The sequence below is a fragment of the Anabrus simplex genome, chromosome 2 (genome assembly GCF_040414725.1).
Source record: "Anabrus simplex isolate iqAnaSimp1 chromosome 2, ASM4041472v1, whole genome shotgun sequence".
In the NCBI taxonomy this organism is placed as follows: domain Eukaryota; kingdom Metazoa; phylum Arthropoda; class Insecta; order Orthoptera; family Tettigoniidae; genus Anabrus; species Anabrus simplex.
Genome location: NC_090266.1, coordinates 8,429,991 through 8,447,933, shown reverse-complemented (window position 1 = coordinate 8,447,933; position 17,943 = coordinate 8,429,991). Strand labels below are relative to the sequence as shown.

Sequence of the window (17,943 nt, the reverse complement as noted above, 5' to 3'; positions counted from 1 at the left end):
GTCTGTGCTTAAGGAAGGTTGAAGTACAGGTTTATATACAGAAACCAGCAGGCGGGGTTAAAGTAATAACTAAGTTTACACAGATCAGGCAAGAAAAGTCAACAAAGTGGTTTCCAAAAGAAAGTACAATGAACTAGAAAATGGCTAAGCACAGGCCGAAAAGACAGTCAGTACATGAATAAAGGAAACGAAGCAGAGGTGAAAGAAAAGTATATTAACTCTAGGTAAACCGTAAGGGGGGGGGATAAATGACCGTTTTGTTGAAAAAATTGTTTTTTTTTAATTCATGGCAAAACCTTATTTGTAATTTTCTGATTAATTCGGTGTATGATTCATTAAATTTCCTTGATTAGAAGTACATTTAATTTAATTTAATTAGTTTCGCAGGGCTTTTTCAGGATTCCAAAACCCATTTTTCAGTAAACACTCAATATCTCAAGAACCATAAGGTCTAGAAGGCTGTGTTTTAATTTAAATTCTAGTGGAAACCTTGCTGCATACGTTGGTGGGACTGGCATAACGCTTCTGCGCGCGATACTCTTGGTTTAATGTGCATCATTTTTGTGCTAGTATGTTAATTATCTTGAGTACATTTGATCATGACAAGAGCAAAAGATGTCGTCTGCTAGATAATGCCATCAATCAACTATCAGAATACTATGGTGCAGCGAACAGAGGCAATGAAAATAACTTAGATGATATGAAAAAGGCTGTGTTGGCAAATTTTTTCCATAAATATCAACAGATGACAAGCCAATCCACAACATTTGTTATGGCCAGTGGTGTAAACAAAGGAAAGGAATAAAGGAAAGGGTGATAGACATAAGAGCTGAAAATTACAGGCCAGTAAGTTTGACATGCATTGTATGTAAGCTTTGGGAAGGCATTCTTTCTGATTATATTAGACATGTTTGTGAAATTAATAACTGGTTCGATAGAAGGCAATTCGGTTTTAGGAAAGGTTATTCCACTGAAGCTCAACTTGTAGGATTCCAGCAAGATATAGCAGATATCCTGGATTCAGGAGGTCAAATGGACTGTATCGCGATTGACCTGTCTAAAGCATTTGATAGGGTGGATCATGGGAGACTACTGGCAAAAATGAGTGCAATTGAACTAGACAAAAGAGTGACTGAATGGGTTGCTATATTTCTAGAAAATAGATCTCAGAGAGTTAGAGTAGGTGAAGCTTTGTCTGACCCTGTAATATTTGAGAGGGGAGTTCCTCAGGGCAGTGTTATCGGACCTTTATGTTTTCTTATATATATAAATGATATGAGTAAAGGAGTGGAATCGGAGGTAAGGCTTCTTGCGGATGATGTTATTCTCTATAGCGTGATAAATAAGTTACAAGATTGTGAGCAACTACAACGTGACCTCGAAAATATTGTGAGATGGACAGCAGGCAATGGTATGTTGATAAACGGGGCTAAAAGTCGGTTGTGAGTTTCACAAATAGGAAAAGTCCTCTCAGTATTAATTACTGCGTTGATGGGGTGAAAGTTCCTTTTGGGGATCATTGTAAGTATCTAGGTGTTAATATAAGGAAAGATCTTCACTGGGGTAATCACATAAATGGGATTGTAAATAAAGGGTACCGATCTCTGCACATGGTTATGAGGGTGTTTAGGGGTTGTAGTAAGGATGTAAAGGAGAGTGCATATAAATCTCTGGTAAGACCCCAACTAGAGTATGGTTCCAGTGTATTGGACCCTCACCATGATTACCTGATTCAAGAACTGGAAATAATCCAAAGAAAAGCAGCTCGATTTGTTCTGGGTGATTTCCGACAAAAGAGTAGCGTTACAAAAATGTTGCAATGTTTGGGTTGGGAAGAATTGAGAGAAAGAAGAAGAGCTGCTCGACTAAGTGGTATGTTCCGAGCTGTCAGCGGAGAGATGGCGTGGAATGACATTAGTAGACGAATAGGTTTGAATGGCGTCTATAAAAGTAGGAAAGATCACAATATGAAGATAAAGTTGGAATTCAAGAGGACAAACTGGGGCAAATATTCATTTATAGGAAGGGGAGTTAGGGATTGAATAACTTACCAAGGGAGATGTTCAATAAATTTCCAATTTCTTTGAAATCATTTCGGAAAAGGCTAGGAAAGCAACAGATAGGGAATCTGCCACCTGGGCGACTGCCCTAAATGCAGATCAGTATTGATTGAAAAAAAAAGTGGAGCAGTTGGAACTTTACATAAGTTCACCGAAAAGAACTCTGTACCTGAGGCTGTTATGTTCACTATAAATCCAGTTTAGAAAGATTAGGCAAATCCAGATCTCCTGAAAAAATATCTGACAGGAAAACACAAAACGTAGAGTCATTCAACTATGTAGTGCGGACAAGAATAACAAAAATGTATTTGTGGGGTACAATACATTGAAGCTCTGTATGTATGATGCTGTCTTCTCATTTAATGATAGCAATACTGATAGACTGAACGTCTTGGAAGAGCTGGGTGTGAAGACTGGTTGGAATACATGAGCCATACTGAAGGAATTGGACAAGGAGCGAGTCGACAAGGCAGAGCGACAGGCTTAAAAGTTGTCCAAAAAGGAAAGATCTTTTGAGGAAGAAGAAGAGGATACACTCGAGCAATATAGGTGATGATGAAAACTACACTGCTGGCGATTTTTTTACTGTTGTTTCCATTGAAAAATTAATTTTTAATTGCAATTTCTGAAAAAATATTATTTTTCAGACAAATGACTCGCTATCTCCAGATCTATAGAAGATAGATTCTTGACTTTTCACTATTCATGTATAATACCATTGTAATACCATACCTCTAGAATGGTAGAGACATCTTGTATATTTGAAGAAAACTTCAAAAAAATTTAACAAAAAAGGTATAAAGAAAATAACACAGAAAAAATTGTCTATCCCAACTTCTAGAATATGTCCAGTACTTCATTATGTTTCATACAGTAGTTCTTGAGAAAATGGGTTATGAAGGTAGCGGGATATACCCCTTAGGTGCAAAATGAAACTAGCAATAAAGAACATCAATAACAGAGACAGGTACTGTGATATTTCAGTTGATTAAAACATTCCTTATTTTTCATGTAAACGCAAATAGAGGGTGTTTAGAAAGGATGTAAATTTGAATTAGAGTATGTGATACGAGAACTGCAAATAGAAGCAGATCGATTTCCGAAAAAAGAGTCGTGTTACGGTAATGTTGCAAAGTGTGGGCTGGCAGCACTTTAGAGAAAGGTAGACTAAATTGTATGTCAGCGGGGACATGGCTTGGAATGACATTAGTAGACGATATTGTGCAGTTTCCATGTGGAACGAGGACGACTCAAGTCCCAAGAACATGGCGCTGGAACAGTAGTAGTAGTAGCAGACGGGGCCTGCTCCGTGAGTACTTTAGCCCGTCAGCCTCATTTTGGGCTTTGAGTGCTATTTCTGGGTGGTGATATCTTCCCGCTGCTTGACGTGCTGATGGTGGTGGCCGATTGTCGCTTCCTTTTCATGACTGGGCAGGATATGCCCTGTGCCCCGTAGGGCAGTTTAAGCGAGAGAAGAAGAGAGAAGAGAGAAGGAAGAAATGCAGGGCAGGACGAAGTGAGAGGAAAAGTTGTTGGGAGGGTGAGTTGGCAAGGCAAGTAAGGGACGAAGTAGTCTTCTGTGGTCACCCATCTAAATGGTGACCATGGCCGATGTTGCTGCACCACAGGGTAGCATGACGCTATTAATTTTGTGCATGAAGAATATGGGAGGGATTTAGAATCGTCGTGACTTATGCAGTTGGTATGACCTGGGGGGGGGGTTTGTACTGTGAAGACTATCGAGGTGTTGAACTGACTTGGCGGGAACTTTAGTGGAGGATTAGCTGTCTACTTGGCATGGCTGGGGGGAGGGGCATGTTCTGGGTCGTGAGTAGGTTAAGGAGTAGCAGATGCAAGAGGGTAGAGGCGTGAGGGGTGTGTTGCGGAGTGAAGTCAGGATTAAGTGGACCTGGGTTCGAAGTTGGAAAGACTGGAATGGTGGGGGGTGAGTGTTGTGAGGAGCGGGTGTGTAAGTGTCGTGAGTGTCTGTAATGCGCCTTAATTGCCTGCTTAATAAATGGGCAACCAGGGAAAGAGGCTGCGTGACCGTACAGACAGTGTGACGGTGGGGACCAGAGGGTAGGCTCTGAGCAGGAAACTGCAGAGTGATTGAGCTTCAGGCTTCACTGAGTGACAAGTGAGGGGGAGGAACGAGTAGCTGTAGTGGAGGTGTGACGTGTTGGTGGCTTCCTGTGCCTGGGAGCAGGTTTGTTACGTCTACTCCCAGTCTGTGTGTATTTGTCTTGAGAATTCGAGCCCGGGTCAGAGACTGATTGGACTCTTGCCCGGGGTCGGTGGCTGTCTGGGGGGGGAGGCCGGTGAAGTGACGTTGTCTGTGGTGGGTGGTAGTGTGATATTTGTCTCAGAGAAGCGGTGTTTAGTGTGAGGTTGTTGGGGGTGGGGAGAGGGGGAGGTGAGTGAAGAGTCTGCAGTGGAAGGCAGTGTTACATCGGTCTGGGAGGAACGGTGTTTGTTGAACGTTTGAGGTTGAGTTTGAGCGTATTTGGTGAGTTTTGAGGATTTAGGAGGTGGGGTGGGGTATAGCTATGGGCGGCGGGGGTGTGAATTTCGAGGTGTTTGGTGCAAGGAGTGGTTTGGCTGGAGGAGTCAACGGTTGCGATGTCATTAGCACAAGTTTGATAGACAATATTGTGCTTGATTAGTTGGTCTCTAATTTTGAAATATCCATGGACAAAGATGAGAACGTAACCGTTGTTAAGTTCTTGAAGCAGCTGAATGTGATCCAGGACGGAGGAGGTGGCAGTGGAGATCATGAAGCGGTGAGCATGTAAGGCTTGTAGTTGCTGGAGGGAATTGTGACCGGGTTCGTTGATGAAAGGCAGTATGAATGGAAAGAATTCGGAGTCTGGTAGGTTAGTTTGAAAGAGTAGAGGCTGATGATGGGAGGAGTTAGGAATTAGGAGCTCTGAGTCAGAATTATAGGACTCTGAGTCAGAGAGCATAATGGCAGGGTGTCGGGGTCCTGGCTACTCGATCCACCAGGAGGGGCCCGACGGGATGGGAGGGGGTCTTGGTAGTCGGGATAGCACAGAAAATGGTCAAACTCCGAAGAGGACCTGCGTCAGGGAAAGCGCACTCGGTGGGCGTCAGTCGTGTCAGGTGTAGTTTTATCGGGTCGCTCCGAGGCAAGACACGAACAAACACACACCGAGCGCAAGACAAATAGCTCTTTTCTTCGATGTTGGCTAATGTGGCTGGTCTGGTCGTGTGACTGCTCGAAGAGCCGGTGGTAGTATGGCAGACCGCTGAAAGTCGGCTGCTGGAGTATATCTGGATAGTCGGACCGCGCAGAGAACGTGGCTGCTCTTCGCTGGTTGGCCGGGGTGACTGGGGCGAGCGGGGAGCTCGCAGCGATGGCAGAGCGAGTGGGCAGGGCTTGCACGAAGCGGGCGACGGTGGCTTGGCTGGCGGACGACGACGGCGAGCTGGCAGGTAGGCAGGGTGCGTGCTCGGGCTTGGCTGTCTGACGTCTGCACAGTTCAGGACCTGTATTCATCTATACATTTCGCGAACGCAAGAAAGTGAAAGTGAAGAAATGGACTTTATATTCATTTTTGAGCGTGGGGATGTATAATTTTATGTATATAAGGTTAATTTTAAGTTGTATGTAGATTAAAACGTGTATTATATGACACGAAACCAAAGCGAATGCAAATAGTTTAATGTCATGTAAAATAAAATATCGATAGTTGGTAAGTGTGACGGTGGCGACACCTATGTATCGATTGGTAATGATATTCTGTTTGAGATGAAATGGTACATCTAAGTTTGTATACTTCTATTCCATATCTTTGTTATAATGAGAAGGCGGAATATAGATCATTGTCATTGTTGTTGCCTTGTTATCGGCGTGTGTGCAACTTGGAATGGTGGTTGTTAAATTAAGAAGATTTTACCAAAATATTTGTGGAAAACTGAGTGTATGCTGCCATTGTCTTGAAAAGGAATCATAATACACGACGGGTATTTTAAATCTGAGTCATTATTGACAAATAGTGAGGAAATATTAGACATTGTACGAAAGCCAAGCCTTTGCATAAAATCAACGACGCATTTAAGGATTTAATGTCGGTATCTTGTAAATAGTTACTTACATCAAGGAGTGCATGTTATCGTTGAGTATAATAATGGTAGTGTGAGAACTTGTTAATCTAATACTATATTGTTTAGGTATGATGTACTTGAGAACAATATGATGGTTTGGAAGATGAATTTCTTTAACGATGTGCAAGGCTAAAATGTGAAAGCGAGCTCCGGCCGTGGCAATGGCGTGGTTAAGGGGAGGATTTCCTGGACCACGCGCATCCCAATACCCTGGTAAACAACCAGATATTTATAATGTCTTTTCATGGTAGATTTTATTGCAGTTCCTGGTAGCAAAATTTTAATTATGTAGTGACAAGTGATGTCTTGAGGTAGTTCGTTGAAGCGTGACAGTAGGTACACAATTAGTGATTTGGTATACTGAATTATTTTGGAATACACGCGTTTGGCGATGTGATATTGGGGTTATGATGGTGATGATTATTAACTACGAAGCTGTGTCGACTATTATGATCTGATTTATTACCGTAGTGGAAATTCACGTTTCGTTTGTTCGACTGGTTCTGAAGCGATATGCTTGCAACATTTGTAAAATTCACCACACACATGGCTACCATGATATCTTGTATAGGTTGAGAGTAGCACTTCATGGACGTAGTAGTTAATTAATACGTATATTGGATATCATGTGATACTTTGATTTGATATTTGAATGTGAATATGTTGTGTTGATATTATGTCTTGTTACTACATCATCCATATCATCCATTGTTTGCTAGGTTAGGTAGATCTTCGAAGGTATGTGTGAGGATAGTTGTGCATTTATTTTCGCGTTGATGCGAGCGTCTTCAGGACAACATAATTTACTTAGGATGTAATAGTAATCATTTAATTTAGTTTATTTCAGTCCTGCCATGAAAAAGCATTGTGTCTGGACCAAACCGACGATAATAAATGTAAAAATGTTTCCTAATATGTACGACATGCATGATATTGAGTCTGACACAATAGCATCAACGACAATGCAATTAGGCAATGAGTATTATTATGTAGGTTGTTTCACTCAGGCAGAATATGCTCAATGAGATCTCATAATGATTGTCAATTTTAAGGTTAAAATTAATTATTATTGTCAATCAATCAATCAATCAATCAATCAATCAATCAATACTGATCTGCATTTAGGGCAGTCGCCCAGGTGGCAGATTCCCTATCTGTTGCTTTCCTAGCCTTTTCCGAAATGATTTCAAAGAAATTGGAAATTTATTGAACATCTCCCTTGGTAAGTTATTCCAATCCCTAACTCCCCTTCCTATAAATGAATATTTGCCCCAGTTTGTCCTCTTATTGTGAACTGGTGTTCGTATTCACGATTAGGTTTTGGAAGTTGAAAATTACGCACCGATATCACTGCATTAGATTGAGTTAGCGATGGATAAATGATTGGTTATGATTGCAATAATTATGTGTTTGGGGCGTTAAATGCACGCTTTGGTTTCGTCTTAATCTATTTAGGGACATTACGCCGAATAAACATGATCCAATCCAGAATATCTCAATTTTTCACTATTATTTAGGTGTAAACAACTTTACTTGTGAATTAGTTCCACTCTCATGTTCACAATAAATCATAAGGCAGTTGCAACATTGGAAATACGATCGACTTGATGATCGCAGGGAGTATTAATAGGATATCAATGGACTTGAAGCCATACAACACAGGCACGTCATGCAATCGAATGGATACTCCACATTTTAGATCTGAAATCTTGGTCGCCCAATAACATTCCCAACTCCATATCGCGTAATCCGTATATTTCACCACCATTCAAGATCAGGGATGCGAACCATCATAATTAGGCACCAACTAACCACCATAGCTAGCTGTGGCGTCGCGGTTCTCAGAAATGACCCCACAACGAGAAAAACCCGTCAAGACCCTGAGTGTAGAGGGCTCGTACTGACGTTCATCCCGCGAACTGTCGCAATATGAATATAAAGTTTGAATTCAAGAGGGGAATTTCGGCCAAATATTCCTTTATAGGCGGAGGGGTTAGAGAATGGTATATTTTACCCAGGGAAATGTTTGATAAATTTCCAGATTATTGATATCATTTAAAAAGGTAAAATCCTAAATCACCTGCATTATGAGTAACGTAAGTCAGAGCGATAAACTGACATAATAATGAATATATATCTTTGATTGAGAGGAGGTTATGTTTGTTTGCAGGAACGATGCTGTGTTGGTCGCTCATGTTGTTCAACTGGCTAGGGCTAGTTCTTTCGCTAGCCGGAGACCTGCCCATCCCCGGTGAGTATAAATCAATTGTAAATGAACTAATTTCTCCAACTGAGCAATTCGCTCCAAAGTGTCGATTGTTCAGAAATTGTGTGTATTTTATACATAGGTTGAAAAGTGTTCAATTGGTGCTTTGTCCCGTAATTTGTAATGACCCAAGCTTGCCAGTAAATCCCAGGCGTGACTGGTCCATGGCGTAAAAGTAAAATCTAAATAAATTACACCTCGGCTCTAAGTGATGGGGGAGCATGTAACATAAGATAACGGCGTCTTATACCACACATGAAAGGGAGACTAGACCGAACTTTAATGAAAATGTATTAATTCCGAAACATGTATTAAGTTGATCAGATTAGATCAGATCACAACAAATAAATATATGATATTGCTTTTTAATTCCGCACAGACTTCATCCCGAGGAAATATATCTTAAGCCGACACACGTATTTAATAATCAATTGGGTTTGAGTTAAATTACACAACAGATATTATGGCTGCGAAATATTTACAAGATGTCCACTTTTGAAATGAATACTCGTTCTTCCAATTCCGCCTAAGATTCCACAGTGCAATCCGAGATTAGCCTACCCAGTCGGGAAATCCTACATATAATTGGTGCAGTGAGTACAGTATGCAAGTAGTGTAAATTTGGGCCGCCGGCTAGCTATGTGTGCAGGCTTAACTCCAAGCTGTGTTAACCTATACCACCTCTAGCCGGGCCCGCCACTTTATGATAATGCTGACTTTCCCAGATTAACATACAGTACTTTTTACCATTACTTGGTAATGATTTCTTCCGGTTGCATTAACTTCCCTGTTAACATTCGGTAAATTGCGATAACCAGCTAATTATTCTGCGTCGTTCTCCGCATAGCCGACTGTTTAGTCAAATAATTCCGCCAAGCATGGCATTCGTTCCTTCAGGCACCATTGTAGTCTAAACTGCCTATGGTTAGCAGTTGGTGGGTTACATAGCTTGATCCCTTGGCCATGAACTCTGCATAGGTCCACAGATTGTACGGATTCGCAAGTCCTGAGGAGTTGTTTGACTTGACCGCAATAGGTGTATGTCCTCTTACGTTGGTTTGGTATGTTCTTTTCGGGTTCGTTGACATGGCATGTGATATTCGTGTTTGCACAAGAACGGTGTGGAAACACAATGATCTCCACTTCCATACCGCTTATCAGTCGTAGCAAAACCTGAAGAAAGTATTATATTTGATAAGAAATGTAAAATGTGAACTGACCAAACAAAACGTGGCATTAACTGATCGTCAGCGGCAATTACCTGAAAACTTATCAACGTAGGAACAGTTTACGAATAATTGGAGTACCTGAAACTTCAGGGGGAGACACAGAAAAGTGCATTTGGAAGATTGACACTCGGTTGAATGTTCCTCCTTATCCCATGAAGATTGAACGTTCGCACAGGTTTTGCACCAGTATTCACAACGAAATCAGGCACAGAGTTGTAAAATTTCTTTCATACCCGGCCGAAAATTAGTCTTCAAATCGAAAAGGCCATTTAAAGCAGTAGTGTAACAATATGCGAGGACCTAACTAAAAACCGCAAAACGATACCCAGGTCCACTGAAATCATATGCGGTGGGATAATTGGTAGTCATGTGCATCAATTGATCACTGAAATTACTTAGGGCGAGATGTAGAGAAAATTCCGGATGGGCTAACAACTCATTCTCAAGTAATATTCTATCTAGTGCAGTAAATCGGCAATTGCGTATTTTCGATTTAATATTTAGAAACCAGATAACGTGCATATTCTACATTAATACATACATCTTCATTACTGACTCTTTACCTTTTTAGCGTTCAGTCTGCAAGCCACTCGGAATCTGTTAAATGCCGACACAATCCTCTACGTTGGCCTCGTTTAGTTCTATAAATCTTACCTTTAAATCCCTGGAAACTGTGTCTTACCATCGACGTCTTTTTCTCCTTAGGCTTCATGATCGAGTCCTTTGTTCTCCTAGTTAACATATCCTCCTCCATGCACCACATTGTTTAATCTACTGATTTAGTTATTCAAGCTTCGTCACTTAATTTCTAAAATCCTTTATAGTTGTATAGATTAATAGTCTTATTTTTTATGTCATATTACTTTTGAACGATCTGCCATTTAACTACGGTGTTTAACTGTTTGTACTTTCTTTTACTCGTAGCAAATGACAGTAGGGGAGCAGTGGGGCTCCCAATCCACCCGTCAGCATTTTTATGCTGCGTCAGCGCACGAGGTCATTGACCCCGATGTCATTGACACCGGTCACGTGACCGTGAAGTCATCAACACGTGCTCTTGTTTGTAAACAAAGCCACGTGATTTTCTGACAGCCACGTGCTTTTTGACAGCTGTCATCCGCCATCTATAAACAAGAAAGCATCGCCAACCTCAGTGCTGCCATCTTGACGGCACTAAACCTCATCCTTGGCACGTGATGGCGGGCTATTTGAAAATCCACGTGCTTTTTTGACAGCTGTCAGCGGTCATCTTTAAACCAAGTCACGTGCTCTTGCTTGTGAATGAAGTCACGTGCTCTCCTGACAGCGGCCATCTTTAAACAACAGACGATCGCTAACCTCAGTGCTGCAATCTGTAAGGCACAAAACCTAGTAGTTGCTACCTTAGCTATGTAGTAGCGGGCAATTTAAAACTTCCACGTGCTTCTTGGCAGCTGTCACGCTGCCGTCTTTAAACAACAACGAATCGCTAACCTCAGTGCTGCTATCCTTAAAAAAAGCCACGTGCTTTTATGACAGCTGTCATCCGCCATTTTGTTTGTAAACAAAGCCACGTGTTTTTATGATAACGGCCAACTCTAGACAAGAGAGCATCATTCTGCCATCATGACCGGGCTAAATTCTCATGGATGTCACCTTAGGCACGTGATGGCGGGCAATTTGAAAAATTCCACGTGGTTTTTGGCAGCTGTCTACCGCTATCTTTAACTACATGCACATGGCTTACTGCTATCTTGACGGAAGTAAACTTTATAGCGCGGGAATTAGCAACGCCGCAAGCAAGCAAGCTGCCTTTCCTACGGTCATAGTTATAAAGCAAGCTTCCCTTCTCAACACACTTACCGAGCTGCCCTTCTCAACATACTATTATCATAGTCTTTTAAACCAAGATACACTTTACAACACTCTAAGACTTTGTGACATACTTACGAAGCTGCTGTTGAGAACACTGTTCAAAACGCGTGCAACAGATACTTTTGTAGATAGATTCGAAAAAAACATATTGCTTACTGCAACAAGAACAGAATCGAACAACGGGTGTTCAGACCACTGTTCAGAAAATGTTTACACTTAGCAAGAGATAATTCCCTTAGAAAATTTAGTTTTTAAACCAAGCTGCTGGCCAAGGGCGCTTGCACAAAATAACGGCTACAAGAATCTTAAACTTCGCTATTCTTAGTGTAACAATCTCGATAGATTCTAGCCTTACTGCTACAATGTTAACTACCTACAACACGTGTTCAGATCACTAAAGAATAGATTGACACATAACAAGACTAGAATCGAACACTGTACTTAATGTCGTTACCTACAACATGCGTTCAGAACTCTGATTGATGTGTTCAGATCACAAAATAAGTGATTAAAACATAACAAGACTAGAATCGAACACTGTACTCGATGTCGTTAACTGCAACATGTGTTCAGAACACTCAATAAGTGATTAAAACATAACAAGACTAGAATAGAACACGATGCATGATGTCGTTACTTACAAGATGTGTTCAGATCATTGCTCAGAACATGTCAGGCGATACCTTTGTTCTAAGAAAATGGATTCGAAGAGAGGAAAAACGACTGGAATTCTGAACAACTTGTGCAAGATGGCGGCTGTTATAACGTCCTCCACCTCTTCCCACTCTGTCAAGACATAACTTTATATCTTTATCGAACATACAATACTATAACAACTCGATTTTATGCACAAGGCAGTGCACATACTGCGTAGCTATTTCGCTCGGTAAACGCTCATTTACAAAATATGAGTATAGCAAACGTACATCTTCAAAGATTTGCCTAATGAAAAATCAGTGTCCACGGAAACACAAATTGCACATATTGCCTAGCTAACAAGCTCGGCAAACAGTAATTTACAAAATATGAATATAGCAAACGTACATCTATGGTTAGCCTAATGCAAAAATCAGAATCTACGGAAACACAGTGCACATACCGCGTAGCGAACAAGCTCGGTAAACGATAATTTACCTAATACGAATACAACAAAAGTACAACTTCAATGATTTGCCTAATGCGAAAATCAGAATCCATGGAAAACCCACAGTGCACATACCGCACAGCTAACTCGCTCGGTAGACGATAATTGACAAAATATGGATATAGCAAACGTACATCTTCAATGATTTGTCTAATCCAAAATTCAGAATCTACGGAAACACATAGTGCACATACAGCGTAGCTACTCGTCGGTAAACGATAATTTACAAATTATGAATACAACACAAGTACTTCAGTGATTTGCCTAATGCAAAAATCAGAATCCACGGAAAACACGCAGTGCACATATAGCATAGCTTACACGCTCAGTGATTGCAAATACATCACAACACGGGCTATCCTGCAGAACACTGAAACACGTCACTCTATTTCTCAAGAATCTCGCCGATACCACTTACACATTACACACACAGATACTTGAATTACCTAAAATACTTACATGTAAAAAAGGGGGAGGAAAACGATTAAATGATAATTTTTGCGTGTGGTGTGCTCGAAGTTATAAAGGCAAATGAGAACGGTTCTGCTACTGCTTGCGAAAACGTCATCGGAAGTGACATTTCAACACAGCAAAAATACACATTACATTGATCACCTCCTGCTACTGCTTGCAAAACGGAAGTGCCACCCTCACAGCAGACATAGGTGTTATTCTACCGCCTTTACCAATGAAAGTGAGGAGTCTAGCCAGGACACAGCTCAGGGGTTTGAGGGTTTCTAACTTACGCTCTCATAGTCCCCCTGAGGTAAACCCCTCTCTTACAGCAGACAGACATACCATAGGTGATATTCTACCGCCCTTACCGATGAAAGTGAGGAGTCTAGCTAAGACACAGCTCAGGGGCACGAGGTTCACTGCTTGAGGTAAACTACTCTCTAGCAGCAGACAGGGGATACCATAGGAGTTATTCTACCGCCTTTACCACTGAAATTGAGGAGTCTAGCCAGGAAACAGCTCAGGGGCTTGACGGTTTCTAACTTACGCTCTCATAGTCCCCCTGAGGTAAAACCCTCTCTTACAGCAGACATAGGTGTTATTCTACCGCCATTACCGATGAAAGTGAGGAGTCAAGCTAGGACACAGCTCAGGGGCAAGAGGTTCACTGCTTGAGGTAAACCCCTCTCCAGCAGCAGACAGGGGATTCCGTAGGTGTTATTCTACCGCGTTTACCACTGAAACTGAGGAGTCTAGCTAGGACACAGCTCAGGGGCTTGAGGGTTTCTAACTTACGCTATCATAGTCCCCCTGAGGTAAACCCCTCTCTTACAGCAGACAGGAGATACCATAAGTGATATTCTACCGCCTTTACCGATGAAAGTGAGGAGTCTAGCCACGACACAGCTCAGGGGCACAAGGTCCACTGCTTGCGGTAAACCCCTCTCCAGCAGTAGACTGGGGATTCCGTAGGTGTTATTCTACCGCCTTTAAAAATGAAACAGAGGAGTCAAGCTAGGACACAGCTCAGAGGCTTGAGGGTTTCTAACTTACGCTCTCATAGTCCGACGGAGGTAAACCCCTCTCTTACAGCAGACAGGGGATACAATAGGTGTTATTCTACCGCCTTTACCACTGAAACTGAGGAGTCTAGCCAGGACACAGCTCAGGGGCTTGAGGGTTTCTAACTTACGCTCTCATAGTCCCCATGAGGTAAACCCCTCTCTTACAGCAGACAGGGGATACCATACGTGTTATTGTACCGCCCTTACCGATGAAAGTGAGGAGTCTAGCCAGGACACAGCTGAGGGGCTTGAGGGTTTCTAACGTACGCTCTCATAGCCCCCCTGAGGTAAACCCCTATCTTACAGCAGACAGACATACCATAGGTGTTATTCTACCGTCCTTACCAATGAAACTGACGAGTCTAGCCAGGACACAGCTTAGGGGCATGAAGGTCTCTAACTTACGCTCTCATAGTCCCCCTGAGGTAAACCCATCTCTAGCAGCAGACGGGAGATACCATAGGTGTTATTCCACCGAACTTACCGATGAAATTGAGGAGTCTAGCTAGGACGCAGCTCACGGGCTTGAGGATTTCTAACTTACGCTCTCATAGTCCCCCTGAGGTAAACCCCACTCTTACAGCAGAGAGGGGATACCATAGGTGATATTCTACCTCCTTTACCACTGAAACTGGTGAGTCCAGCTAGGACACAGCTCAGGGGCACGAGGTTCACTGCTTGAGGTAAACCCCTCTCATACAGCAGACAGGGGATACCATAGGTGTTATTCTACCGCCCTTACCGATGAAAGTGAGGAGTCCAGCTAGGACACAGCTCAGGGGCTTGAGGGTCTCTAACTTACGCTCTCATAGTCCCCATAAGGTAAACCCCTCTCTTACAGCAGACAGGGGATACCATAGGTGTTATTCTACCTCCTTTACCACTGAAACTGAGGAGTCTAGCCAGGAAACAGCTCAGGGGCTTGACGGTTTCTAACTTACGCTCTCATAGTCCCCCTGAGGTAAAACCCTCTCTTACAGCAGACATAGGTGTTATTCTACAGCCATTACCGATGAAAGTGAGGAGTCAAGCTAGGACACAGCTCAGGGGCACGAGGTTCACTGCTTGAGGTAAACCCCTCTCCAGCAGCAGACAGGGGATTCCGTAGGTGTTATTCTACCGCGTTTACCACTGAAACTGAGGAGTCTAGCTAGGACACAGCTCAGGGGCTTGAGGGTTTCTAACTTACGCTATCATAGTCCCCCTGAGGTAAACCCCTCTCTTACAGCAGACAGGAGATACCATGAGTGATATTCTACCGCCTTTACCGATGAAAGTGAGGAGTCTAGCCACGACACAGCTCAGGGGCTTGAGGGTTTCTAACTTACGCTCTCATAGTCCCCCTGAGGTAAACCCCTCTCTTACAGCAGACAGGGGATACCATACGTGTTATTGTACCGCCCTTACCGATGAAAGTGAGGAGTCTAGCCAGGACACAGCTGAGGGGCTTGAGGGTTTCTAACGTACGCTCTCATAGTCCCCATAAGGTAAACCCCTCTCTTACAGCAGACAGACATACCATAGGTGTTATTCTACCGTCCTTACCAATGAAACTGACGAGTCTAGCTAGGACGCAGCTCACGGGCTTGAGGATTTCTAACTTACGCTCTCATAGTCCCCCTGAGGTAAACCCCACTCTTACAGCAGAGAGGGGATACCATAGGTGTTATTCTACCGCCTTTACCACTGAAACTGGTGAGTCCAGCTAGGACACAGCTCAGGGGCACGAGGTTCACTGCTTGAGGTAAACCCCTCTCATACAGCAGACAGGGGATACCATAGGTGTTATTCTACCGCCCTTACCGATGAAAGTGAGGAGTCCAGCTAGGACACAGCTCAGGGGCTTGAGGGTCTCTAACTTACGCTCTCATAGTCCCCATAAGGTAAACCCCTCTCTTACAGCAGACAGGGGATACCATAGGTGTTATTCTACCTCCTTTACCACTGAAACTGAGGAGTCTAGCCAGGACACAGCTCAGGGGCTTGAGGGTTTCTAACCTACGCTCTCATAGTCCCCCTGAGGTAAACCCCTCTCTTACAGCAGACAGGAGATACATAGGTGATATTCTACCTCCTTTACCACTGAAACTGAGGAGTCTAGCCAGGACACAGCTCAGGGGCTTGAGGGTTTCTAACTTACGCTCTCATAGTCCCCCTGAGGTAAACCCCACTCTTACAGCAGAGAGGGGATACCATAGGTGTTATTCTACCGCCTTTACCACTGAAACTGGTGAATCCAGCTAGGACACAGCTCAGGGGCACGAGGTTCACTGCTTGAGGTAAACCCCTCTCATACAGCAGACAGGGGATACCATAGGTGTTATTCTACCGCCCTTACCGATGAAAGTGAGGAGTCCAGCTAGGACACAGCTCAGGGGCTTGAGGGTCTCTAACTTACGCTCTCATAGTCCCCATAAGGTAAACCCCTCTCTTACAGCAGACAGGGGATACCATAGGTGTTATTCTACCTCCTTTACCACTGAAACTGAGGAGTCTAGCCAGGACACAGCTGAGGGGCTTGAGCGTTTCTAACGTACGCTCTCATAGCCCCCCTGAGGTAAACCCCTATCTTACAGCAGACAGACATACCATAGGTGTTATTCTACCGTCCTTACCAATGAAACTGACGAGTCTAGCTAGGACGCAGCTCACGGGCTTGAGGATTTCTAACTTACGCTCTCATAGCCCCCTGAGGTAAACCCCACTCTTACAGCAGAGAGGGGATACCATAGGTGTTATTCTACCGCCTTTACCACTGAAACTGGTGAGTCCAGCTAGGACACAGCTCAGGGGCACGAGGTTCACTGCTTGAGGTAAACCCCTCTCATACAGCAGACAGGGGATACCATAGGTGTTATTCTACCGCCCTTACCGATGAAAGTGAGGAGTCCAGCTAGGACACAGCTCAGGGGCTTGAGGGTCTCTAACTTACGCTCTCATAGTCCCCATAAGGTAAACCCCTCTCTTACAGCAGACAGGGGATACCATAGGTGTTATTCTACCTCCTTTACCACTGAAACTGAGGAGTCTAGCCAGGACACAGCTCAGGGGCTTGAGGGTTTCTAACTTACGCTCTCATAGTCCCCCTGAGGTAAACCCCTCTCTTACAGCAGACAGGAGATACATAGGTGATATTCTACCTCCTTTACCACTGAAACTGAGGAGTCTAGCCAGGACACAGCTCAGGGGCTTGAGGGTTTCTAACTTACGCTCTCATAGTCCCCCTGAGGTAAACCCCTCTCATACAGCAGACAGGGGATACCATAGGTGTTATTCTACCGCCTTTACCGATGAAACTGAGGAGTCTAGCTAGGACACAGCTCAGGGGCTTGAGGGTTTCTAACTTACGCTCTCATAGTCCCCCTGAGGTAAACCCCTCTCTTACAGCAGACAAGAGATACCATATATATTATTCTACCGCCCTTACCAATGAAATTGCAGAGTCTAGCCAGGACACAGCTCAGGGGCTTGAGGGTTTCTAACTTGTGGTCTCTTAGTCCCCCTGAGGTAAACCCCTGTCTTACAGCAAACAGGAGATACCATAGGTGTTATTCTACCGCCCTTACCTATGAAAGTGAGGAGTCTAGCCAGGACACAGCTCAGGGGCTTGAGGGTTTGTAACTTACGCTCTCATAGTCCCCCTGAGGTAAACCCCTCTCTTCCAGCAGACAGGAGATACCATAGGCGATATTCTGCCGCCTTTACCGATGAAAGTGAACAGTCTAGCCTGGACACAGCTCAGGGG

At 43.4% G+C, this 17,943-nt stretch overlaps 1 protein-coding gene across 2 annotated transcripts in view; it reads left to right on the top strand.

The window, feature by feature from the left end:
* LOC136864958 (lachesin) overlaps window positions 1-17,943 on the top strand; it is a 1,585,794-nt gene that overhangs the window by 655,127 nt on the left and 912,724 nt on the right. For both annotated transcript variants that reach the window (XM_067142366.2, XM_067142365.2), the window contains exon 3: window positions 8,356-8,436. In XM_067142366.2, the coding sequence (XP_066998467.2) occupies window positions 8,356-8,436 (81 nt within the window). The remainder of the gene's footprint in view (window positions 1-8,355; window positions 8,437-17,943) is intronic.